Genomic DNA, 25,858 nt, shown 5'->3' on the forward strand with positions numbered 1-25,858 from the left:
AATAAATAAATAAATAAATAAATAAATAAATAAATAAACAAACAAACAAACAAACAAACAAAACAAAACGTAGGAAGCCAGTGTAACATTAGAAAGTTTGGCTCCTTGAAAACAAAAAAAAAATTATTAGCCTCATATATGCAGGATGACAAAAGATTTTTGTGCAGGACTGTGAATCATACTGAAAAAAGTAAATGTACTCCTGGTGCAAACATCTTTCACAGAGGCCACTTTGATCCATTAAATAAAGAAAACACATCAAGTAAACTTCAAGAAAATCAAAAATAATTAAGTGTCCCAGGAATCTGTGGCAGTGAAACAGCTGGCAAAACATCTAAACTCATGAACTGCCTCACCTAAACAAAACTGACTTGTTTTGGGGTTGAACCAAAAATCTAACTATGATTTGTTTTAAAGTCCCTGGTGCTAAAAGGTTTTTGACACGTTCTTTCAGACCTGATGTCATAACAATTCAGATTTTTCTGTACTGTGGGCTAAAACTGTGACATTAACCCAACACTGGTATTCATTTTATTTAATTCTTTTTAATAGTTCTTTAATATTTACAATAACTATGACAAACAACAACAAATTGCTTGGTGAACTTACATAATGTTGCATTTTGGTGACTGAACTCTATAATATGTAAAGTATCTGTATAACTGAGTTCTTGTTGAAGTTTGGAGGACAGAAAGGAAACTACTGAAGTCTGCCACTAGAGGGAGGCCACAATCTATTTTTGGTTGTCATATTTACAGGATTATTAAGATGGTGTTTGACCAACTATGTGTCAAGAGAACCGCTGATCTGAGAACAGAATCTATAACTCTTAGCCTCATTAACTAATTAAATTGTTTTTTTTTAATAATTTTTGCATATTACTTCTCTAAACACCCCCCTCACCAGGGAAATGTAGCTTACAGGACAACTTTTTTACACAATCAGCTAAAACTGATGAAATAGTTTAGATGAAATAAAGAAATTCAACTGAAAAAATGGAAATCATAATTAAAACAAGACAAGGAAAAAAATAATAAAAACTTTGGCACCTCTGATGTTCCAGAGACTCCAGATAGAGATATGCTGACCCCATGAAATCATCCTGAAGTCCAAAGTCATAGTCAAACACCTACAAAGAGACAAAAACCAGTGACTGTCAGGGAAATCAATCAACACTACCTTAATTGTTGTTGGGCACGTTTTTTACACCAGCTTCTCAAATTTGATCTAGAATTAGAGCTCATCTTCAGAAGGAATACAAATTTTACTAAAACACAAGAGTAAAGACAAGTTTGGACTTCTGTGGTCAGTATTTATAACTTAAGTGCTGTAGGTAGAAAATGAATCATTTACTCAAGCTTTTCTGTTTCTTTGAAGAAACATCGAGATGAAAATTCCAAAGATTAGTACTGCGATTGAACTAATACTTTTAGGTTTAAGCCAGTAATTCTTCATGACATACTTTAATGACCTAGGTTTTCATGACATGCTGTTTATCACCAGATATGATTAAAGTCAGAACAAGATTTGCTAACAGTCATTCTTAGATATCACTTGTGTTTATCTTTGTGGTTTCCCTTGACCTAGGATGAAATCTTGCTAAGATGACATAATAGTGTTTGTTAAACTATATATATATATAAATATATATGAGACCTCTCAACTGTCTTAGAGAGGCAGAAGCACAGAGACAGGAGCAGAGAGCAGGGGGACAGTCTGATGTTGTTCTCTGTGTTCCTGTTGTTGCAATAAAACTCAGCTGATCATTCCATGGACCACCTTCATTCTTGGACCACGTATTTCTGTCTTTGTTAAATAAATATTTCCATAACAAGTACTATTAACATTTTGTTTAAAAAAATTCAATATGGCTTGCTAAAAATAATAAACCATAATAAAGAAGAAATGTTCATCTCCAAAAAGTTCAGATGAGTTTATTTATATATCCATTCACAACAAAAACAATTTTTGCAACCTCACAAAAAATATAAAAAAAAATTAAAAAAAAAACAACAACAGCAAAAAAAAGTTCAAATGATAAATCCAATTCAGGTGTCCTTTTTGCAGTTTATTTCATAAAAAAGAAATGCCAGGAAACAGAGAGAGCAAAGTTAAATTTGAAGTTTGAAAACACCGACTGGCAACAGATTGAGGAACATGAATACAGAATACGGCACAGTTTGCCCGTAAATTAATTAATTTTATACAATTTAACAATCTATAGTGTTCTGGACAAGCAAAGACCCTGTGCAGCCATTGACCTTGATCTTAGAGATGGGGTTATGAAAAAAGGAGACAACATTCTGTCTAGGGATGTATGTGTATCAAGTTTCATTAAATTATCTTAAGCAGATCAGAAGTTATGGACAAGAATGTTTATGTTTGTACAGAGACTATACCATCATACATCTGCCTTCAACCGTTTAATAAAAAAGCAGATGAAAACCCTCATTTGACTGTGAAAGACCTTGGCTCTAATAAAATATTGAAGCATCATTCTACACTAACACCTGCAGATATGAAACTCAACCACAGCAAAGCCTGATTCAGTCTTGAAACAGATAAACCTGAGAGTTTTGGTAGCAGCTGGCAGCATAACAGCAAACCTCCTCAGTAATATGAGATTTTCCCCCCAAATATCAGTTTGAGCTACAAGTGATTACAGTAACAACAACTGTAAGATTGACTGTAAAAAGAGTAAAAGCTACAAATTAAGACAAGCATTTCATCAAAAACTATTGACTAAAATTTGTGAAACTTGCCAAAGGAGATCTCTAAAATTCTGATAAATCTGGGTGCTTCGACTTTGTTTTGTTTTCTGCTTGCAAACTATTAGTGAATAAATTAAATAAGTTATCCTTCAGGGAAAAAAATACTGATTATTTTAGGCTAGAACATAAATGAACATAAACCTAACAAATAGAAAGTAAGAAAGACAGTTTTCAAAGTTTGGAATCTGCTGTACCTTGACATAAAGAGGATCTCTCAGAGTTTCCACCAGGAGGCTCACTCTCTCATCCCACACTGGGTTCAGGTTTTTATGGATGGTTTTGCTTCTGAACACCTCTTTCCCCGCTATTTTAAACTTCACATATGGGTCACTGGTCCCTGAAAAAAGAGGATCAAACAACAAGGAATACTGTTAGATAAAAACCAAAACTACCAAGACCATTAGACAATAAATAAATGAAACATAAATTCACTGGGGGAAAAGTACCAAAGTTATAAGTGGCATGAATATAAAAATCAACCAAATGAACTTTTTTTCTGTTAAATGTTGTGTATTAAACATATCTAAAAAGTCAAGTAGGTTCTCTGGATGGGTTCTTCTTTGTTGAAAATGTTTCGTCTCTTCTCCAAGAAACGGCTTCAGTCCGAGGCGTTACAGGTAAACTCAGCGTAGAAAAAAAAAAATGTTTCAGCTTCTATGAAACTCCCGCAACGTCTGAGACTGAGACATCTCAGTCCAGGAAAGCCTATCTGCCATCTTTCACATCCTCTTGTGTGAACTGTACATATTTATCCACATGGTTGATGTGATCTGTGAAATGTTGGGCTTTCCGGGGGGTTAATTTTAACCCAGAAGTCATCAACATACCTGAACCAATGGCTCAGCGGTGTTCCTAAAAAAGACACTAAAGCTCTTTTCCACCTCCTCCATGTACCTCCTCCAGGTTTGCAATAATATGAGATACTGGGGAGTCCATAGAACACCCATGTTTCTACCTGCCATCCCTCACCTTGTCCACAAAATCCTAAAAATGGTTTAAATACACAAATACCATAGAATTTATTTAAAGTAACATAATAATCAGTTTTTTTTCTCTTTAATGTACACATGAAATATAAGATTACACTACTTTGTAATTTACAGTATGTTTGCTTGTATTACTGTAAAAATTTAATTCAGATGATGTCTCCATTTGACCACTAGATGGTGGCATCGATCAAAAGTTTAGGAGGTTCAACTTTATTGCATTTAGTTCATGCAAGCATATAGACATTCCATTAAGTTGATAATCCATACAAATTCAAAGTGCACAACTGTTTACATAAACAGTATTGTGAGGAAAACATAAGCATTTTATCATGAATTTCTATTGATGATGACCAGGACAGGAATATACCAACATAGTTCCTAATTGAGCGCTCTCTTATTTCATGCAGTCCTATTGGACAAGGTCTATTACATAACTATATATAGCAAACTGCTTTGGCAAACAATGAGAAATGAAATACGCTTATCGAGGACTTTGTCAAAATGTTGGCCTGGAGGTTAAAAAATTGCAAAAATATGTATGACAGAATATTACATTATTTCCAGGTTTGGTTTCATTTTTATTTATTTATTTTTTTTCACTGAAAATAAACAGAACAGAAAGGATGACTTGGTTTTTTTCACAGAGGCCTACATTGCTGCCCACACATACTATACCAGGGATAACGTTTTAAATTACATAATTATGTTTCTTAACGTTAAGTGTACTGACTCTAAGATTTGTTAAGTTTAACACATGCAGGTTCCAGATGTTCTATTCTGTACACACCTCTAATGAAAGTTCATAGAGGATTCTCTCATCTGCTGCTCTTGCAGAGGTTTCTGATATTAATTTTTATTAAAGAAACCGTCTAAAGACCTTTTCTATTTTTGCAATGAAGCCTTTAGGGCAGAACATACATACTGCTGTTCGAATTTTGGATCCCTCAAAGGCAAGATTAGAATCTGTGATAATGAGGTTTATCAAATATAATCTATGTTTACAAGAAGATGAGTATAACAGCATTATTCTGTGTGAATGTGTGTTTTTAGCGCATAAATCTCTGTTATCACCCACCCACCGCAGCTAAAGTCATTAGCAAGCAAATATCAGGTGGGACCAAAAATTCCAATTATCAAACCAACCTGAATCCTACACACTTCCCGAAGCCTGTGACAGATTCATTTGAGTTTTTTCTTTTCTTTTTCTTTTATTTTTCTTTTGTTTGTTACCAAATGTAATCTGATCTGTTGTGTTAGGCTACAAAGAAGTTATCTGAAGATAAGTTTGGGTTAATAAAAGTCTCAGTGTTTGCACACATATCAGTTCATTATAGCATCTCATTAACCATAAAGAGTTTCTCTTACATAATGTTTGGTGCTTATTAAGGTCAGTAAATGAACAGTAATCTAAAAAGAATGTTTTGTGTATGATACAAAAACAATAAATAAAATAAATAAACAAAATAAAAAATAACTACATTGATGCCAGTCAAAAAGTAGGAAAATAAAAAGCTTCTGTATAGGATTAAAATATATGCAACAATAATTTTCTCTGTACAAGTGTTATTAGCCAGAATCAAAACAAAAGCATGGCTTTGTTTGAAATGGATTTGCTGATTTTCAGCTGCCAGCAAGCTTTGATGTGAGAGCAGCATGAAAAGTGCTAACAGTGGCCCAGTGGGAAAACATGTCCTTTTCTTTACATCAAAAACATCACATGCTCATGTAGAGCAGCCAGAGTTACTTCACACACACTCTTCTCTGCCAGGGTTTAATAGGCTGTTGCCCTTGACATCACAGCAGATTTGACTTGAGGACAGAAATGGGATTAACTGACAACAAATATAATCAGGACTGAAGCTATTTTTGTGTGTGTGTGCGCACGTGTGCGTGCGTGCGTGCGTGCGTGCGTGCGTGCGTGTGTGTGTGTGTGTGTGTGTGTGTGTGTGTGTGTGTGTGTGTGTGTGATAAAACAGAAAACTAAAATAGTCAAGCATGACAGATGACATAAATTGTAAAGTGTAAATCTTAGAATAAAAATACAACAGAAATAAAAATAAATCTAATATTCTAGCATCTGACATATTGCCTGCCATCTTTCATGCCAGCGTTTTAGGCCTGTACCATCATATCTTAAGAAATGGTGGAGTTGTTAATAAATCTCAGTTACTGTCACAAAAAATTTTGGCTCATTATCTGTAAAACTGGTTGTGTTTTTGGTCATTTGTGTGTAGGCTAACGTTGAATGGCTTTCTGGGGCATCTTAAATTGGAATGGATAAAAATAAATCAGTTGTAGATCTAATTATTATTTTCTGAAAATTTATTCAAAGTTGTTCATGAGATATTTTTCTAACAGACAAACAGGATAGACTCCAATAGTTAACACTAAGTTTTATATATATGCTCAATAAATAGTAGCACTTAGTGTATGTGTTGTGAAAGACTCTGCTGAAATGTATCTTGGTGCAATATGTAAAATCGTCAATTTGATTGTCTTTCAACTCCTGTAAGTTTAGTTAAAAACCATCCAGTGGTTCATGAGATATTTTGATAACAGAGATATTTTGATAGCAGACAATCACACACAAAGACACAAAACATCCGCCTTTAACATTTGGCGAAAGGCAATAAAAATGGTTCCACACCACAACTTGGGCAGAATCAGCTTCCCACCAGAACAACAGGAAGTCTTTTTCTATAACGTGCTGTCTTTCTGAGCCTCAGCAGGTCAATATTCCCCGGGCGCACATCACTGACTCAGAGTCTCTGCATCCCACAGTGCCAGCTTTATGGGGCCATAACACAGACAAGCTGAAGAGTATGAAATGGAAAAGGCTTCTGGTGTAGGAGGGTGACTGAAAATGAGCGAGTTGGGATTACAGTGGAGGGAAGAGACAAAGGAAGTGCCTTTTAAGAACCCACCCGCCTCTGTGTCGTGACACGCCAGGTATTTTTAAAAGACTTAAACACGTTTGAAGACTCCTTCAAGAGACAAGTGATGTACAGTTTGTACCAAAATGAGGACTGCTGGGCGGATAGGTCAATAAGACATAGACACTGTAAGATCAATAAGGTCTACAGAAAATATTTACCAGTGACGTAAAAACCTAAAACTAGATGGAGTTCAGCACCGTGGGTTTAATGGATTGGTGCACCCCGGGCATTTCTCTGCCTTGAAGTCAGAATGCCATGAAATAGAAGTTCTGGGTTTTGCAGGGCTCAATATAAAGAGAACATGTGTCCCAAACTGATATATTTAGTAACTGTTGTAGGTGCTGATACGCAGCCATGGAGATAATTTTATAACTCCCTGTTGAGTGGCGTTAGTGCCAATACTTTTACAGTACAGAGAAGAAATAAAACCAGTATGGTCAGAAACAGGAAAAAGATTGCAAGTAGGTTTAGGAAGTGTTGATGTAAAAAGTGAAGGAAGGTAAAGAATGTAGTGTCCTGATGCATCTCATTAATCCAGGTAGAAAAAATCAAAAAGAAAAAATAAGTAGGTCCTCTGGATGGGTTCTTCTTTAGTGAAACATTTTGTTAGCCTGGCCCTTGCCTTCCTACACAGCTCCGCTCAATTCTAGTTTCCCTTCACTGCTCCGTCTGGGATGTCTCCCATAGACAAGGATTTCGCTGGAAGATTTTTAGCCGACCCAATCAAAGAACAGAACGTCAATTTTCTGTGCAGTGTCTGCTTGCAGTTTATTTTTACCTGGGCCAATCAGCAAACAGAAGGCGGAGTTTTGAAAGACGTCGATTTTCTGCGCAGTGTCTGCTAGTTAGTTTAGCAATGCCAGTGGAGGAAGTGAATGAAGCCAGCCGTGTTGATAAGGCTTCCAAATTATGTGTGTCAGACAAAGCAGCAGCTCTCATTTACAGTCGTCTCGTTCGGCTCGGTACTTTTCTCCTCTCAGTAGGGTTGTTTACAGCACACGCAATTTCCAGTTAGCTTCTTAGCTTAGCCTCCTTCACAGCGACATACGTTGCGGCCAACCAATCCAATCATTTTAAACTTCAACAGAGGCCACGCCTCCAGCAAGAATCGCTTCTCTATGGCCGCGAGTTCAGACCCACCCTCGTACGAAGCAAAGTGAAGGACAAGGGTCTCGTCTCTCCTCCAAGAGACTTCTTCAGTCTGATGAGTTTCAGGTGAACTCAGCCTTATAAGCACTGCCTCCACATGGTGGAAAAGCAGGTAAGTCACATGCAAAAGAGAGCCACTGCCTAACATTAGGCTTGATTAGCTCTATTTAGTCACATGCAAAAGAGGAAGAAGTCTGAAGAAGTCTCTTGGAGAGACGAAACGTTTCACTGAAGAACCCATCCAGAGGACCTACTTATTTTTTTTTTCTTTTTAATGAATGTAGTATGTCTAAATATCTAGAGTCTTGAATAAATGTGGTAAGAACTTAATAGTCATTTATTTATTAAGGGTATTATTGTACCATGTTTGCTTTTTTAGAAAACACAACCATTGTCTTCTGCCACTTATCCATAACTGAGTCATGGAATCAACAGGAGAGAAACCTTGACATCCCTCTCCCCAGTGACACTTTTCAGATCAACCTGGGGGAACTTTAGGCGTTCCCAGGCCAGAGAGTGTACATAATCCCTCCAGCTAGTCCTGGGTCTTCCCTGGGGAATCCTACCAGTGGGATGTGCCCGGAGGTGTCCAGGAGGCATCCTAATCAGATGCCCAAACCACCTCAACTGACTCCTTTCGATGCAGAGGAGCCGCAGCTCTACTCTGAGCTCCCCTTGAGTAACACAGCTCCTCACACTATCTCTAAGGCTGAGCCCAGTCACCCTACTAAGACGAGGGCCAACCCTGACAAAGTCCAACCTGTTCTGAGAATGAGTTCGACTTGTGCCAAGAATACGGACACAGCTCGTGCTTTGGTTATACAGAGACCCGATAGCTCTCGACAGCAACCCAAACACCCCATACTCCTGCAGAAACCCCAACAATGAAAGCATAAATATCAAGTCAAAGTAAAACAAATCTAAATACATTTTATAAATAAACAAGTCATGGGAGCAGTAGTTGCAGCAGAGATGTCTAGACTTTTTCTCCTGACCTGCAACAGTTTTATTTTTCCCTCACAGGGCCTTACTGACTCAGACAAACCCACTGTAAAGGTCACACGTTGAGTTGAAAAGTAAAATCTGTCAAGCAGCTGAATTCTAAAAGTCTTTATCTTTTTCCAATAAAGATCATTTTGCAGCATTGATCTAGCATCCTTGGTTGAACACCCCTTGGATATTACACATAACTTAACTTACATTTACATTTAGAAAGTAGAGTTTACATCTTCAGTCAAATTCTGACTGCTTCTTCCAAAAACTACAGATGTAGAATTCCAATTGGTTAAATTCAGACTAGTTTCTTTTTTCCCTCTATTGGGACATCAAGAGCCAGTAATAGTTTGTTCAAAGACCATATTTTGCCTATGTGCACCCTAAAAAGGAAAACAAGGCATGCCCAAGCCATCAATGAGGCAAAGCCCGACCTGAGCCTGCACCAGGATCACCAAACACTTTACCTTTTGAGGCATCCAGAAGTCATTCTTACCGCATGCTCAAACCTCCTTTTTCTCTTCAAGAGTGAGTCTGAATACAACAGGATGCTCATCACAGCAGCTTGCTTTTTCATTTGCAAATATTCATCAATCACTGCTAAACACAGACATTTACATTTGGTTAAAAAAATGTTAAAGTCCAGCAGATAGCAGGCAATTAACTCTTCATCTAGCTCAGAGCCATAACATAATACTACCAGTCAGAGAAGGCAGAGTCTGTGTTATTTTACCTTGACAGAACGGAATGATGGATCAGGAGGAAAGATTGACCTTAACACTCGACATTTAGTTTATTTGTCACATAAAAGTTTCAGGTTGTGGTCACCCAGACAACAAACAAGAGCTTTCAGTGAGCTCAGTTGTGAAAGCAGAAAACAGAAAACAAAATCACTCCTTAAACAAACTCTTGACTACACAGAATTTACGATGGGCCTTTTGGGATTCAGATCAAGGCATTTGTCTATTAATTTTGTATGATGCTATTAAAACCAAGCACAGACTGACGTGACAGTAGTCGAGAACAAAAATAAATCTATTCATGAGAGCACACAGCAGGTAGCTTTGCCATGGGTGTGGTACAAACACACATCTAAGAGCCCGTGGTGGACTTCTTTTTGTAAGTGGCTCTTTGTCTTCCTGACAGCATTCGAGAGCACGATCAACCACACGTTTATCTCTTCTGAGCAGCTAATGGGTAACAACCATAAAAATCATTCTCTGAGTCTGCTTGAAAGTAAGCCAGTCCAGACTCTGGAGTGTGGAATTAAATACGCAATACATCAATTTTCAAATGTGTTCTCAATGACTTGTAATAGTTTGCGGCCAGCGAGGTATGCAGCTTCATTTTGATTAGACAAAATTGAAAATCATTGCTTAATGTGTATGTATGTATGTATGTATGTATGTATGTATGTATGTATGTATGTATGTATGTATGTATGTATGTATGTATGTATGTANATGTATGTATGTATGTATGTATGTATGTATGTATGTATGTATGTATGTATGTATGTATGTATGTATGTATGTACTAGACTTAAAGATTTATACATCTATGAGAACATGTACCCATAATGGTGGGAATCCATATTTTGTCTAACAAGACTAATACAGTATATCTAGAAAAGTAAAATATTAATGATATTATTTGCAATTGTTGAATAGCTTGTATATAGAATAGTAGTCATGTGAAGACTGTTTACAAAGTAGTAGCTAACATCTGCAACCCTATGAGACACTATCTATGATATGTGTGTCTGCTTAATAAACAGCAATCTGAAACTCGTAATAGCACAATATTAAACAATAACAACTCAATTGAAAGTTAATATGCAGCCCTAGCTGTAAGGACATAAATTAATTACCGGTAACACTTTTACAAACACATTGCATTAAATATGGCATACTTTTTGCATCACTTGTTCCATCATGTTCTCTGGTTGAATGGTTGTTTTTTGGTTTTATTTAGGCCTCAGGCAGGGGAAAATTTGTTTGCATTGATTGTTATATCCATGCAATGCAAACAGTGCATGTAAATTAACCTTTTGCTAATATTCTGCCATTAAACCTTTTTGTACTTTGTGTATTCATAAACACCTAAAAGTCACTCAAAAATAATCATGGTACAAAGTTATTTTTTCTGTCCTCTCTATTGTCCTCTCCACTTTTTCTGGTGTTAAATTACTTCTTTTCTAAGTTGAATAATATTCCATTTATTTCTGTTTCTCCCCTCCTGCTTTCACATTTCAATTGCTTCATAAAGTCTCAACATGCAAACCACAAATTGATTATTATTATTTTTGCTGCAGGTACTTTGAGAATAAAAATTATGATCTGGACATTTTCTCATATATGCTTGTTTATTCTCCATAAAGCCTCATTTTCTTCCCTCTGCAGTGAAAAAGTAGTTCCATAAGCGTGGCAAAAATGACAAATCATCTCACAGTAATGTTTTTTCTCGAGTACAATAAGAATAAATTCAGGATGATCAACATGGAAAAACATAAAAAGAGAAGTTGGTTTCAGACTCGTTTTTTTTAAATGTTTTTGTTTTTAAGCCAACATTGATGCAATGCTGTCTATTAGAGGATTTTATAACAGCTTCTTCATTGCAAAATCTTTTGGGAGCTTACTTCATTTTTGACCACTTCTCAAACATTCAGTTTTGAAGACTTTAGAAGTTTTAATGAGGGATCTGTTAGAGGGTTTGAAAGTGTTACAAGGCCAGGACAAGTAGAGGTCCAATTAGGAGAAAGAGGGCTTGAAAATGACCAATTATATTGACTGAAAATGTGATGTACGAGTCATTGTAGGGCCAAGCTGAAACTTAATCGAGACTAATGCTTTCATTTAAATGCATGTGCTGTTCTGGGAGTGAGCAAAAGTAGTGTAGGAAAAAAAGTGCTTCCCAACACTCCAGACAAAGTCCCCTGAGCAATGACTGTCTATTTTCACACATACTGCAGAAAACTTGTAAAAAGAGATGATAAACCGTGGTGCGTAACTGAGATCTCCCAAGTACTGCTCAGCAAGACTTGGAGAGATCTTTAAATATATAGGCTGAAAACAGCAATCAAGTTAGTGACTCAACAACTTAAACAGTTTTAGTTTTTGGTGATACTAAATTTTGCACTACTTTCATTTCAACTATTCTTTGACCAATATTTTATGTTAGCATGTTGAACATGGTGGAAATTTACACATTTTGTCTGACATTCCTGTCTGCTTTTTGTAAAAGCATACTGACAAACTTTCTCTTTTTTTTCAGAAACACAAACACCATCTGCTCTTAAGAGATGGTATTCAACATAAAATGTGCACAGCACTAAAATTTAAAATTTAAATGCTTTTTACCCTTATTATGTTATTTTTCTATGAATATAAAAGATTTACCTCTTAGTCAGTGTGCAGTAAATTAAAAGATGTGCTGTACAGTCAACAGCCAAGTTGCTAAGCTCACTTTGCGAGAGTTTTGTAATTCAAACATAATGCAAAATTTAATGCATATAATGCAAAATTGAACACATAAAAAAAAATAAAAATAAAAAATAAACACCAAAACGGTTAGTGAATCTGGGTCTGAGTGCAGAATATTTAAATCCTGGCTCACATGTAGAAATCTAATAATTTCATTACCGCACTTAACATTTAATAATGTGTTTTTCACACATCAATTCCCTTTTTTTCTCAGGTGTGTTGCTTTTCAAACTAATCAAATGCCATACTTTCTAAAAAAAAAAAGATTGCCTCTTTGTTTTCCTTTATGAGCCAAGGAGGTTTTTTATTTATTTATTTGTTAATAGCAGCATTAGTGTGGACTATTCATTAGTGACAGCCCCACACATCTCCACATTATACTGTCTCTGACAGCAGGACAGGTGTGATGCAGTGTGATTGATAGTGACTACAGGGTAAAATATAATAGCATACAAAAGTCGTCCTTATTCACATTAATGTCTAAAACAATTAATGTTCCTGCTTCCTCATGCTCATCATCACTTTATGGTGCTCATTCCACATTCATGATTCATAACATCCTGTGTCAGTGCAGACCAGAAAAATGGCTCTGAATTATTTATTGATAATATATGAGCAGGTAATTATATTTCAGCAGACAACAGTGTGATATGATCCTCTAAAAATAACTGTCAGACCTAAATAAAAAGTTTAAATCATGTTCTAAAAACAAAGGAAACACATATATATATATATATATATATNTATATATATAAATCATGGATTTTAAAAATGACCTAGAAAAAAAAAAAACCAGACAAGGACTCTTGTATGTCTTCCTTGCAAACCAGAGGAAGGAAAAAACACATGCAAGAGCCTGAGTTATACTAATAAACATTATTTTCTAAAGAGGAGCTGGAGGCAAATAAAAATTAAATTAGGATCTAACCTTGTTCACTGTTTCTGATAACATTGTTATTATCAAAGCAGAATGAATATGAATGAGAAACTAACCGCTGATAAGATTAGGAAGCAATCAATAATGCATAATAATAGGGAACTGGTACTGACTTAATAAAACGGTTGATTTTTATAATATATCAAATGAAAACAAGTCAGTAAAATAATGTGATATTTAATTAAAGAGCCAGTCTGTATTCTCTACATCAGGGTTTTTTATGGTATACCCCTTTACAGCAAAATAATTTTTCCAGAACATAATCTTGATAATTTGTAAAAGTATCTTATATTCCAAAATAATTTTATCAAATGAAATATGTGTCAATAAATACATAAAAATCCAAATTAAAACTATTTGCTAACTTTCTTGGGGAATTATTGAATCACACTTAAAAACTGCAAGATGTCATACTCAGAGTTGGTCGTGACACAGCCAGTCAAACATTTTTTATGAACTCTGCAGTGGCGGCTGCTCACTGATGCTTGTCATGAGCTGTGAATACAGTAGATGTGAAGATGCCATAAAGCCAGTAATAAAGCCTTCATTCAAGCTGGAGCTGCAAACCAGGAACAGATTCTCACTTAAACTCTAGATGCTGTGTGCGGCTGCAAATGGAAGCATGCAAATGTGTGTGTGTGTGTGTGTGTGTGTGTGTGTGTCCTTGTTTTTCCTACATCGTTGGTCCCAGTTTTAGCCCCGCAACTTCAGAGGCTGATTTTGGGTGTGAGGGTTGGGTTTAGGACCAAGGTGTGAATTGAGTTTAGGTTAGTTTTAGGGTCAGGTAGGTACCTGTGATGTTAGTTTTAGGGTCAGGTAGGTACCTGTGATGTTAGCCTTAGGGTTTGTGGTCAGGGTTAGGATATAAAATTACCAAAAAATGAAAGGAAGTCAATGGACGGACCCCACAAGGATATAAAAACAAGTTCGTGTGTGTGTGCGTGTGTGTGTGCGTGTGTGTGTGCGTGTGTGTGTGTGCGCGTACGGGTTTTTCCTACAACATGGGGTATTTTTTACAAAAAACAAGCAGCCAGGTGGGGACCGAAGTGAATTGTGGGGACCACTGTCAGGTCCCCACAGGTCCAAATGCATGTTACAGGTGTGGGGTTAGGTTTAGGACCAAGTTTTAGGTTAGTTTTAGGGTCAGGTAAGTTTCTGTGAGGTTAATTTYAGAGTATATGGTCAGGGTTAGGCTATAAAGTCTAAAAAACATGAATGGAAGTCAATGGAAGGTCCCCACGGGGTTGAGAAACAAACGTGTGTGTGTGTGAGCTGTCGGATTGTGTGTGTTGTCAAGACTGACGGATGGTTGCAGCTCAAGGGGTTCCCATTACCCACAATGCAATCTGCTAAAAAGAATGTGTTGAGTAAGGCTGCAAGGACAAGGCACTCTATGGGAGGATAGTGGCATTTTATGGTAGCTGCACACCAGATTCAAACTAAGAGAAAATACAGACATTTGAAATGTTTGTAGCACAGTGCTAAGAATCCATTTTTAAAATTGCATTTATCCCAAATGAAATACATCCTATAGGTTCCAAGTAAAAATGAAAGGTATGAGTTACTATAAAACAAAAGTGTAAAAGCTGCAGTACACCAGACTAGATTCATAAAATCAAACTCTAAAGATCACAGAGGATGCAATGTGTGAGTGTCTGAAATTTTCACTCTACAAAAGTAGTCAAAATTAGATTGGATTAGCACATGTACAAAAACATAACACATTCAGCAGAAAAAACTACTTTCCCAGTGTTTGTTGAGTGGGTGAGTGCTTAAAATTTTTTTGAAATTGTTGAGAAAAAAATTACTGCAGGCTCTGTGCAAACAGATGATTGATGCCATTTGGAAAACAAACAAACAAACAAAAAACCACATCTTGTCAAACATGTACTGCATGTTCTCTGCAGTGTGACCAGCGAGATGAAGGGTCTTTAATCAAACATCCTAAAGTTCCAAGATGCTTGTCGTGTGCAAACTGGAGTAAAGAGCTAAAAAAGCAGGCAGACACAATATTCTCCAAACTAAACAGTCTGGTGGCTGCGTGTTCAGCATCAATGATGAACATGTGAGCATGCTACATAAGGAAAATAAAACAGTTAACTGTGAGTTACCACCTGTGAAAAATATCATTTTGATAGAAATTATATTTATCAATGTGTCGTATTTTACTGACCAAAAAAGACACTATTTTTGCACCTGGCATGGCTGTGATTCTTGCAGCACAGAATACTTGATCATGTCACCTGCATCAGCTCCAACTGCAGACAAATGAAAACTGGACACTTGGTGAATTACAACCCGATGCTAATTTACCTTACTTGATAAACCTTCTCTTCTTGTTTTGCTAATTGATTTGGATTTTGTCAAAGGAGTCCTGACTGTCCGCTCTCAACTGTGGAATAAATTGGTTTGAAAATGATTTGCAGTCAAGCTGAATATTTTCGTTTATGTGCAGAAAAGACTGGAAAAGGGAGAACCTCTGTCAGGCCTCAGAGTACTGACAAGCTTCACCTGGGGTACTTTACTCGGGGCAGACAGGGGTAATGCGATTTCATCCGAGGTATGACAGCTAAGACAAGACTGGCGCTCGAGGGAAACAACAGGATATTGCTGATAAAGGATTAGATGCAATTCAAAGGGAAGTTGCTTGACAGCTTTTCAATGCTTGGGCCACAGAATAAAAACATAAGAAAAGATGCAGCAGAACAGAAAACACAATATTAATGTTCTGACAGTACCACTTTACAAGACTTAGCATAAATGTTGTCTTTTTTAAAAAAGAAAATGCTTTGTTCTATTCAGTCAATGACAAAATGTGTTGAAGTACTAATAAGACATTGTTACTCAGACAATAACAAAAAAAAAGCTCACTATTTTTCTGTTATTGGCCTGTGTTTTTATCTGTCCTTCTCCCTATAATGAGCCTTGCTGATGGGTTCCCCACTGGACAGGTGAGCTTGGTACCTCCAGGCTTATTATGGGCAGACAGGTAGTCAGAAAGTGACCAGGGCAGCTCAGTCTGATCTCATGTCAAGGTAACTGCAGGAGCCACTAATGAGACTTTGTCATCAGTTACTGTTCACTCAGCTTTTTGTGAACATTTCTAGAATAGATGGTCAGCCTTTGCACTTTGAAAGGTCTTCATTCTGCATTTAAAGTCCTAAACTGAAAATGTTGTGGCCATTATATTTATAAATACATAAAGTGAATGCCAATGTCTGCTCAACGGACATATTTTAATATTTAAAATGGGCACTCAGGGTTTTTTTTTTTCATTTAGTATTTTTTGTTTTCATTTCAAAAACTAAAACTCTTTCTGCTTCTGTTTATGGAATGGATGGAATGCTCACTCCGGGTCGTGGATGGGGGTCTCAAGTGGAGGAGTTTCATCTGTTTTGTTCCTGAGTGATGGTAAGATGGAGGGGGATGGATCAATGGACAGGGGTCTCATCCTCAGTAATGAGGGCGTTGCTTCTGTTGATCGGGGTAAAGAAAGTGCTGAGTCGAATGGCAAAGTTCTCAGTTTACTGGTCTGTTTACATTCCAACACTTACCTATGGTCATGAGGCATGAATCATGACCAAAACGACGAGATATTGGATACAAGTGGCCGAAATGAGCTTGCTTCGTAGGGTGACTGGCCGGGCTCAGCCTTAGAGATCGGATGAGGAGCTCCATCATATGAACAGGAGGGGGAGACAGAGTACAGCTTCTGCTCCTCCACATCAAAAGGAGTCAGTTGAGGGCATTTGATCATGACGCCTCTTGGACGCCTTCAGAGGTGTTCCGTGCATGTCCCACTGCAGGAGGCCCCAGGGAAGACTAAAGGATCTCTGGAGGGATTATGTATATTCGGTGGGAACGCCTTGGGGTCCTCGCTGAAAAGTGCCACCTGGGAGAATCTGGGTTTCTCTCCTAGACATGTTGCCTCTGTGACTTGACAACAGATACGCGGCAGAGGTTGGAAACGGAGACTCTGTTTATCACAATGGGTTATTGAGTAAATTACAGTTTTGTAATACACAAAGTAATCAAGGGTTTGCTGTGGAATCATTCATTTTTCAAGATCTAAATCACATTGATGAATTTGAAACATTGATCTCGATCAAAGTTGAATTTCTGTTTTTTTGTTTAGATGCTTAGGGAATGGACTGCAGTAATTCAAGTGATTTCAACTTACAGTTTGATGCATGGACTAATTACTAATTACTGTGTAATTATGAGGCCGTCTCAAATTGAAAAACCTTGATGTGAATAGATTTTGGTGAAAAGTTTGATAGTAACAGAGTGTTAGACAGAAAGAGAGGTTTGAGGCCAGTTTGACCAAGGGAACATGGGGACAAGAACAACCACCCTGCAGTGTGGCCTTTACAGTACACCTAAGTAAAAACTAGGAGTATAGCATGACATAGAGTTAACTCACTGACAAAAACACACTCATACAGATGGAAGCAAAATCTGATTAGTGGAACTCAAACAAACAAATAAATGTGGTTGAGTAGTGGGAGAGAACGATAATCTGTTTGACTACAATGATTACATCAAGAAAGGTAAAAATCAGCAGAAATTGTTTTGATGTTGGTTCTTTAATAGCTTCATAATAAAATGAAATACTGAAAAAAATTATAAAAAAAGGTTAGTTTCTTTAAGAATGTTAGAGCCCAGCTTTCTGCATTTTGTCCATTGGTGGGCACCAGCCTGCTAAAGTGCGAATCCGCTAATTGCGGACCTAAATATTTCATTTATGCTTTAACGTTCTTACTAATTTTTATAATTCATACGCGGATTTGCGCTTTCTAAAATTAAAATGCAGTCCCGCTAGTAACTAATTATCAACCAGTCATCATTATCTTGAACAGCAGAAGGTATGGCTGTCAATGAATCACAACGCACATGATCAGCACCCCTCCAAATAAACACATTTATTGGGAAGGTATACATCCTTGCTGACTGTTGTTTTCAGTCACGGTTCTCATTTTACAGACATTTCCCACAATGCTTTGCGTCTGCTTACGTAGCAGGAATGCAATGGTTAGAACTATGTGACCAGGTGAAAACAGTTAAAGTTTGTAATCCATACTAAATTTTGTATGTATTGATTTATTTTACTTTACAATCAGAGCTCCTTTTAAAAAAAAATTAAGTTTAAACGCTGGAGCTCAATACTTGATGTAAATGATCGACGTAATTGGCCATTGGGGTAAGCTGAAGGGACGCAGAAATGATTTAAAGACGTTATGCTGATAAAGACAGACATCTAGTGGTCAACTGGAGCAACAACAAAAGTGTGGAAAACTTTAAAATCCAAGCTCTTATTTTGAAGTGAAAGACAATTTCCTGTATGGAGTGTTTTCGTTTCCTGACACAAATCAAATCCGTCATGTACCCAGAATGCATTGCTTCAGTTTTCCAATAAACAGTTTTAAAATTACTTTACTGATGCTTCTTTAATGAAAAATCTACAAGAAACAGAAGAAAAAGACAAAGAAGCAGCCGAATTAGCAATCCTCAACAACTTTTTAATTTTTATCCCAGGAGCCAAAGGTCTCTTTCATGAAATCACATCCCCAGCAATCCGGTTGTAGGATTAAGCTGTAAATGAGTTTATACACCCCCAGTTGGCAGTATCATGCGTATATTGTACATGAATTATTTCCAGCTAATGAGTGTCAAATTGAATTGCGCTTGAAAATTACCTTCCGCTCGTTTGTCTATGGCATAAGCGCTTTTGAAGTTGCAGATCTAAATATTGAAATTGCAGAGCTAATTTTTGGATTAGCGCTGCCCACCACTGTGAGTATCAATAATAATGCATTGAAAGAAAGCAATTCAGCGGTAAGAAGACACAAAGATAAAGTCACTTCCATTTGGTTGGATAGATTAAGGTTTAAAAAAGTTCTTCAGACTGTCTCCCCACATTAGCTCCTATATCAATGAGGTGGCCAGAAAGTAAAACCAATTTCCTACCTGTTCGATCTCGAATGGCGAGGTTTTTCCCTTTCTTAAGAACAATATCCAACTGGTACATGGCTGGACATGGAGGCTGAGGCTGGGACTCAGCATTACTAGACGCCACAATGCTGATGCCCTGTGAATTAGAAATTCAAACGGTTACACAAATTTAAGCCAATCAGTATTTTATTAATTATTAAGCCATTTATTCAATAACAGAGAAAGAAAAAAGGGCATTTTTGCTCTTTGTTAGTTGGTGTCTAAAATGTTAAAGATGCATTTGCTGCTAAAAACAATACATTGATTAAAGCAGAATATACATGTTAAAGTTGATGTTTGTAGATTATCAAAAGGGAAAAAATTGTATAGGTCCTCTGGACGAGTTCTTCTTTAATGAAATGTTTCATCTCTTCTCCAAGAGACTTCTTCAGTCTGAGAGTTTCAGGCAAAATTCAAGCTTTTAAGCCCTGCCTCTATGTGACTGATACTCACATCACATGCTATCGTTCACACCTAATTAATACCTATTGTTAACAGGGGGTGGAGTGATACTGCCAATGGTAGCGCTGTAGGAGGGGGACAACTGAAAACGGAGGCCTCCACCTCTGTTTAATGATGGACGGTCTTTCTTCACAAAAATGGCTTCTTTTACTTCTCTCTCAAACCAACGTTCCTCYCTATCAAGAATGAGAACATCCTCATACTATACAATGTTTTTCCTTTTGATTTTTTACCTGGATTACTGAGATGCATCAGGACATTTTGTAGATTATGTTTTGTTAAGCAAACTATTAAAAAATACTGAATACAGGCTACTTCTGCTGGAAAGCTCTAAGCATGCAGACACTTGGTCAGTTCTATCTCTTTGGATTTGCATGTCATGTCATGCTGTAGCCTGGAGGTCAGAGCTGTACTTCACTCCAGTGTCCCCTCAAGGTCTCTAACTGTGCAGCTCATTTGCAAGCCACAAGATAAACCAAGCTATGCTCTGGTATTCACAGCTGTCTTAGTCTTTGGCACATTTTCCTTCCTTCATGCTCATTCATCTCTTCTCTCCATTAGCACGAACAACTGTGTTGTGTTTCACCAGCGGCTCAAAGATGAAGCTAATAATAACTACAAAATATCCTCAAAACCTAAAAGGCCATCAGCAATCGGCTAAGAAACTACTAATTAAAAAAATGACACACAGAGATACATTAGCATGTGAAACAGAGCAAGAATGTGAAATAGTAAAACAAGATGCTCAACCTATTCATCAAATGCATTGTTCCTAATGAGGCTGTCATGATGTTTCTTATAGGTTTTGACAGCTCAGTTTCCCTCCAGAGCAATGCTGGGCTGCTTTCAAACAAAAACTGCACAAAGCAAAAGGCCTTTTTATGTACTTCATGGAAATTTCTGTTGAGTCATGAAAAATGAAAGCTTCAGTGTCTCTCTGTGTAGGAAAGGTCAGAAACGACTAAAGTATCATTCAGACTTTATAAGAAATGGTTCACATGAAGAAGCTGCATTCTTTCAATCTCAGTGAGACGAGACATAGGAGTCCATTGGAGTACAAATTCATGCAAATTAGAGCTCTGTAATAACCATAGTGACTGTATGATTTAGTAAAAGAAGTTAAACTGTGTCAGCATCCATCCGTATTGTGAAATTTGCGAGAGAGAGGGCGGCATGATGGTTTAACCGGTTTGTCCAGAACAAATTTTTAACAATGACTACTGTATACTCAAAAAATGTATATTGTTGTTTACTTTTTTTAACTAATGCTGAGAGAGAGAAAAAATAAGGTAACAAGTGCATTAGCTCTACTTATACCTGGAAAAATCAAATTCACAAAAACAAATAATATTCAGACTTAACATTAAGCCACGATGGCTAAATAAAGTCAAGAGAAACACTGACCAACATACAATATCTGAGTCTTGTCATTAAATAAAAATAATGAGTAATGAACACTTTTTGTGTTCACAGTAAACACTCAATATTTGCTTTACCATGTTTCAATTTCCTAATCAACTCTTAAAACCACAAATACAAAACATATGTGTGCATTTGGAAACTGATAAGTGTACAGCTCATGCACAAGATGGCTGTAACATGCAGGTGCAAAGCCAGATCCGTGATTTATTCACTAAATCAAGCAAACAGATTCCAAGGTTCAAATGTTTAATTTATGGTAAAAAGAAATAAAGCTCTAAAAAAACAACTTTTATACAACACAGACTGATGCAGAAGGAGAGACAGAAATGCACAGATTTGGGTTCTTGAACTGGACATTTTGCTTGGTTGATCCTTTGGGACACACCAGGAGGAGGAAATCCACCTTTGTGAATACTGATGCCACAGCTGAGAAAGACATAAAGCAAACACCCATACAACATTTACACAAACATAAAGGCTCTGCATTTTATGAAACTTTGACAGAGATTTAAAACCATAACTAAATATCCCAAATATATTTTTTTGCAGGCTCTCTGTTATAGTTGGTTCATAAAAAAATCAAGGTTATTAGATTATATTAATTTTTCTCCCCAATAAAAGTCATTCATAACACTGTGTATACAGTGTTTTATGTAATTTAAATTGTTTATGTTACTTAAATAAGCTTTATTTTGGTTTAATCTTAATTTAATACGATTCCTTGTGCATGCGTACAAGAGTGTGCACATGTCTGCATCAAAAACATCCAGCATTGTTTTCCTGTTTTGCTTTGTAGTTTAGAATTTTCCCTGGCATAAATTCAGCTGCAGCACATTTATCAATTTAAATATAGTGCGCTGAAACTCTACAAAGTGTTTTAAGTATCTGGATAAAAGCCTTCAAACTGAATCCTAATCGACTGCTTTGAAATATCAATGAATATCGGTGTCATTTTCAATTACCTGAGTAGCGTTTTTAAAGAAATGAGTTCGGCCGAACATTGTTGTGCAGGCATTGATTCCAACGTTATATGATCTCCAGAGGGTTTCAACCATCTGGCTGGCTTGCACAACAGCCAGACACTCCTAACAAACATTAAGTGGAATATATGCTGCTTCGAGTCGATGAGGCAGAGAAGAAAAGCGTTAGAAGAAGATTATAAGGTTGTAACGCAGTGAGTCTTAGCTGAGCTCTGAGACACTTTAAAAAGCTCCACAAACCATTTAGTCCAACAGCCTCATTTTTATTGACTTCACTGCACTTTAATTATGTTATCCTGTTTAAAAGAAGCCCCAAAGGTCCACACACATAATGCCACAGCTTGATCTACTGAAATACTACTTATACCACTAATGAAGTTTGAGATCGATGGTGCTATGTCTTACTGATAAGATTCAAACAATCCAGCAGATTATATCACTTTAATCTGCTTCATTGTGTTAGCTTGACTGTTTTTGTAATAAATTGTTAAAAATCAACAACCTGTTTCCATTATATAGTTGCTTTGGCAATGTATTTTTATTCAAACACAGAATGAAGCTGAAAATATTATATTTTAGTCTTTAAATAAAAAAACACACCAGAAGATCAGATATTGTAGCAGAAAGCATAAGATCAGTTTGCTTATCTGGTAGTTCATGTTGTTCCATTTGTTACGGACACTCAGAATGAAGAAACACAAGCGAATTCCTTCTCGCTGCTCGGGGATCCTCTTATGTCTCACCAATTTTCACCTGCTGACAAGGAGCCTCCCCAGACTCTCGTAGACTATGGCCAGGTCAGCCAGACAGCTCTTTTTAAAATAAGCTGCCGTGCAAAGATTGCCAGTAGTGTGCAGATGGTATCTGGTCTGGAACAATAGCGTACATCTGCACCCCTTCCAGACGGACGAAAAAGACGACAAGCACTGATTTGTCACCCTTTTCTATCCCTATAGGTACCATTTTATCTGGGATTTGGTTCCAGCTGTCTAAAAGGAAGCAGGTATTCAACATAAGAATTGTCAGTAATTATTAACTGTCACTTGACAAAAGTGAATATGCGGGCATTTCAAAAGTGTCCATTTCGGATTTAGAAACAACTTATATGTAACAAAACTCTCTCTTTTCAGAAACCATCCAGTCACTTTTTCTTTTTAGACCATTTCTGACAGTGATGTTCTTTCATGGAAGAGGAAGCCTGTAGATAGCCCTGGGCACCGTATGGAGCTCCATTCTCATTTCTCACACTGATGGCAGCTAATTTTCGGGTTCCGTGCTTTCATTTCTGCATAACATGAATCTGCTCTCCGGCTCTCTCATTAACTTGAACATTAGCAGCTCTCCTTCTGTGGGTAGGCATGCCACTTCCTTTATTTACTATTATGCCTTTCTATAATGAATAAACAATTCAGTTCTTCCAATTAAATATATGCAGGGTTAGCACTATTACCTCACAGCACAACAACCTTTCTGTGTATTAACAAGAAGTAGGCTTATTAGTGAATGATTGAGAATAAGTGGTTCTGAAAATACGGAGTGCAAAAAGCATTTTGTATTGCTCAGATAAGGTTTAAAAAGGCTATATGTAGTTTTTTATTATTATTATTTACGGACCAAGCTGCTCCAAGCATGTCCAATGGGGTCTTCATTGCGGTTTGGTCACAATACAGTTGTACAATAAATTTCTTTTACGCTGAATATTCTACCTTTTGAGCCATTTTCCATGCAGCTCATTTTAAGGGCAGAGTCGTTTCTACTGCTTCCCACTTCTTTACTGTGCAGATACAAACCCCGGAAGAGAATCCACATCATCCAGCCTGACTCTTAACAACAGTACACACAGCAAATTGAGCTCAGACTAGAGTTTTAATCTCAAATAATGCTAATGATTCATCCCTTAGAATTGATTTCGCTGTGGGACATGAGCTGGTTTACGTCAATAAACTGTAAGGCAAATAGAAATGCTGTGTAACTTTACAGACCATCAAACCATTCATACACCAGTCACACTTGTAGTTATTTAGTCATGTATTGGTTCCATAAACTTTGGGTGGTTTTGTCTTCTGTGTTTTTCATTCACTTGAAAATGTTTGTTGCTTTTATTAAATAACTAGAAGTTAAGCTGTTATTTGTACATTCAGTGACAGAGAAGAATATTCTATGGCTTGATAAAATTAAAAAAGATAACTGATAGTTGTATAATAATAACCTTAAAATGAAATGTCTTAAGTTGCTGTGTGTTCAGCACACATCAGATGAAATGTCACTTTTGCTATGTTTGTGTGTTGTTTTATTACATGGAAACTAAATCTACCAGTCAATGGCACATTTCAACAACCTCAGCTGTGCATGTTGTTTTACAAAATTGTCAGCTACAATCAATAGGTGCCAGAAGCACAGCAAAACCAATAAAACAGCAAATAAAACCAGCACTGAAAAAAAAGCATGACCATCTGCTCAACCAGGAATACAAGCCCATGGAAGCAGGTGTGTTTTTTAAGAACAGATTTTTAAATGTCCAAGAGGCAAGAGGAACCAAAACCACAGGACAGGACAGGACACTAAACATGAAAAGACAAACAGGGCAAGGTGATTGCTAAAAGATAACAAGTCAGATAATTACAAATAACAGACAGCTGTGCAAGTGTGTGAGTGTGACTGGGCAGGTAACAGGAAAACAAATGATTAATAAATATATAGTAAACTGAAAAGACTTGCAGAAACAAACAAAACAACTAAAGCATATACTGTTCAACAGCTACAAGAGGAGAACACAATTTAAAACCCTAACAAGAACCCCTAAATTGTGACTTTTGTTTTTCATACCGTGTCCCCTTTAAGACCTCATAGATTGCTGCAGGTGATTCTCACCTTTTATCAGAACACTTGAAAAGTTGACCTTAAATGTCTTAAAATTGTAACAATTCTGAGTTTGATTAAGTCACATGGGTACTACCAAGCTTGCATCACATAAAAAAATCTTAAAATACTTATTATTATATGTAACATTGCAATTAAAAGTCAATATTTTAATTAGAGTAAAATGGATAATGAGGCAGCTTTATCATTTAAACTGTAATAAATTCAAGTGTGTTTTGATGGATAGCAACAAGCTAAAGATTTTTTTTAAATGAACCTGTTTTAATAACTATCAAAAGCTCAGTTCTTTAGCAGTTAGTCATCAGTTCTGCAACTGCAAATTATCTAAATCAATAATATGTCTCAGTTCTAATTGAGACACATACTGTAATTACAGACTGTGTTTAATGAGCACATAGCAAACACAGAAATGCAGTGGAGTGAATCTGACTGTTTTCAGGCTTTAAATTAGTGTAATCAAAAAAAAAAAGTATCGGCATCTGGTTCTGAATCCATCCAAATATCCAAAATATTTATTGACTGCTAAGGAAGTGGGATGCTGTAGCTGTAAAAGCAATTTTAATTTATTTTAAATGTTCAAATAGCAAATAAATCCGGAGAACTCCAGTCAGACTTTAAACTAATTTGATTAAATTTGTTTACACATCGCTTCAGAAGCTTACAGCAGCAGCGAGTGGCCTGGTGTCACTTTCATGAAGGCAATATTTGACATGTGGATCTTGCCAGGTGCACTTTAGTAATTCTCTTTGTTGACAGATTGATGGATGATCTCTATCTAAATCATGCTGCTAAGCCACGTAGAAATGATGGTGCAGTTTTGGTATCCTGAGGTTACGTGTCTGAAAGTAATCAAGTCATGTTTGAGT

At 36.7% G+C, this 25,858-nt stretch overlaps 1 protein-coding gene across 1 annotated transcript in view; it reads right to left on the bottom strand.

Annotated features, from left to right (window-relative positions):
* mctp1a (multiple C2 domains, transmembrane 1a) overlaps window positions 1–25,858 on the bottom strand; it is a gene marked incomplete in the record, with an annotated part of 144,171 nt that overhangs the window by 72,155 nt on the left and 46,158 nt on the right. The window contains 3 exon segments of the mRNA XM_014012525.1: window positions 1,050–1,129; window positions 2,966–3,108; window positions 19,225–19,345. Coding sequence (XP_013867979.1) covers window positions 1,050–1,129; window positions 2,966–3,108; window positions 19,225–19,345 — 344 coding nt within the window.

This window comes from Austrofundulus limnaeus, unplaced genomic scaffold (assembly GCF_001266775.1).
Source record: "Austrofundulus limnaeus strain Quisiro unplaced genomic scaffold, Austrofundulus_limnaeus-1.0 Scaffold92, whole genome shotgun sequence".
Lineage (NCBI taxonomy): Eukaryota > Metazoa > Chordata > Actinopteri > Cyprinodontiformes > Rivulidae > Austrofundulus > Austrofundulus limnaeus.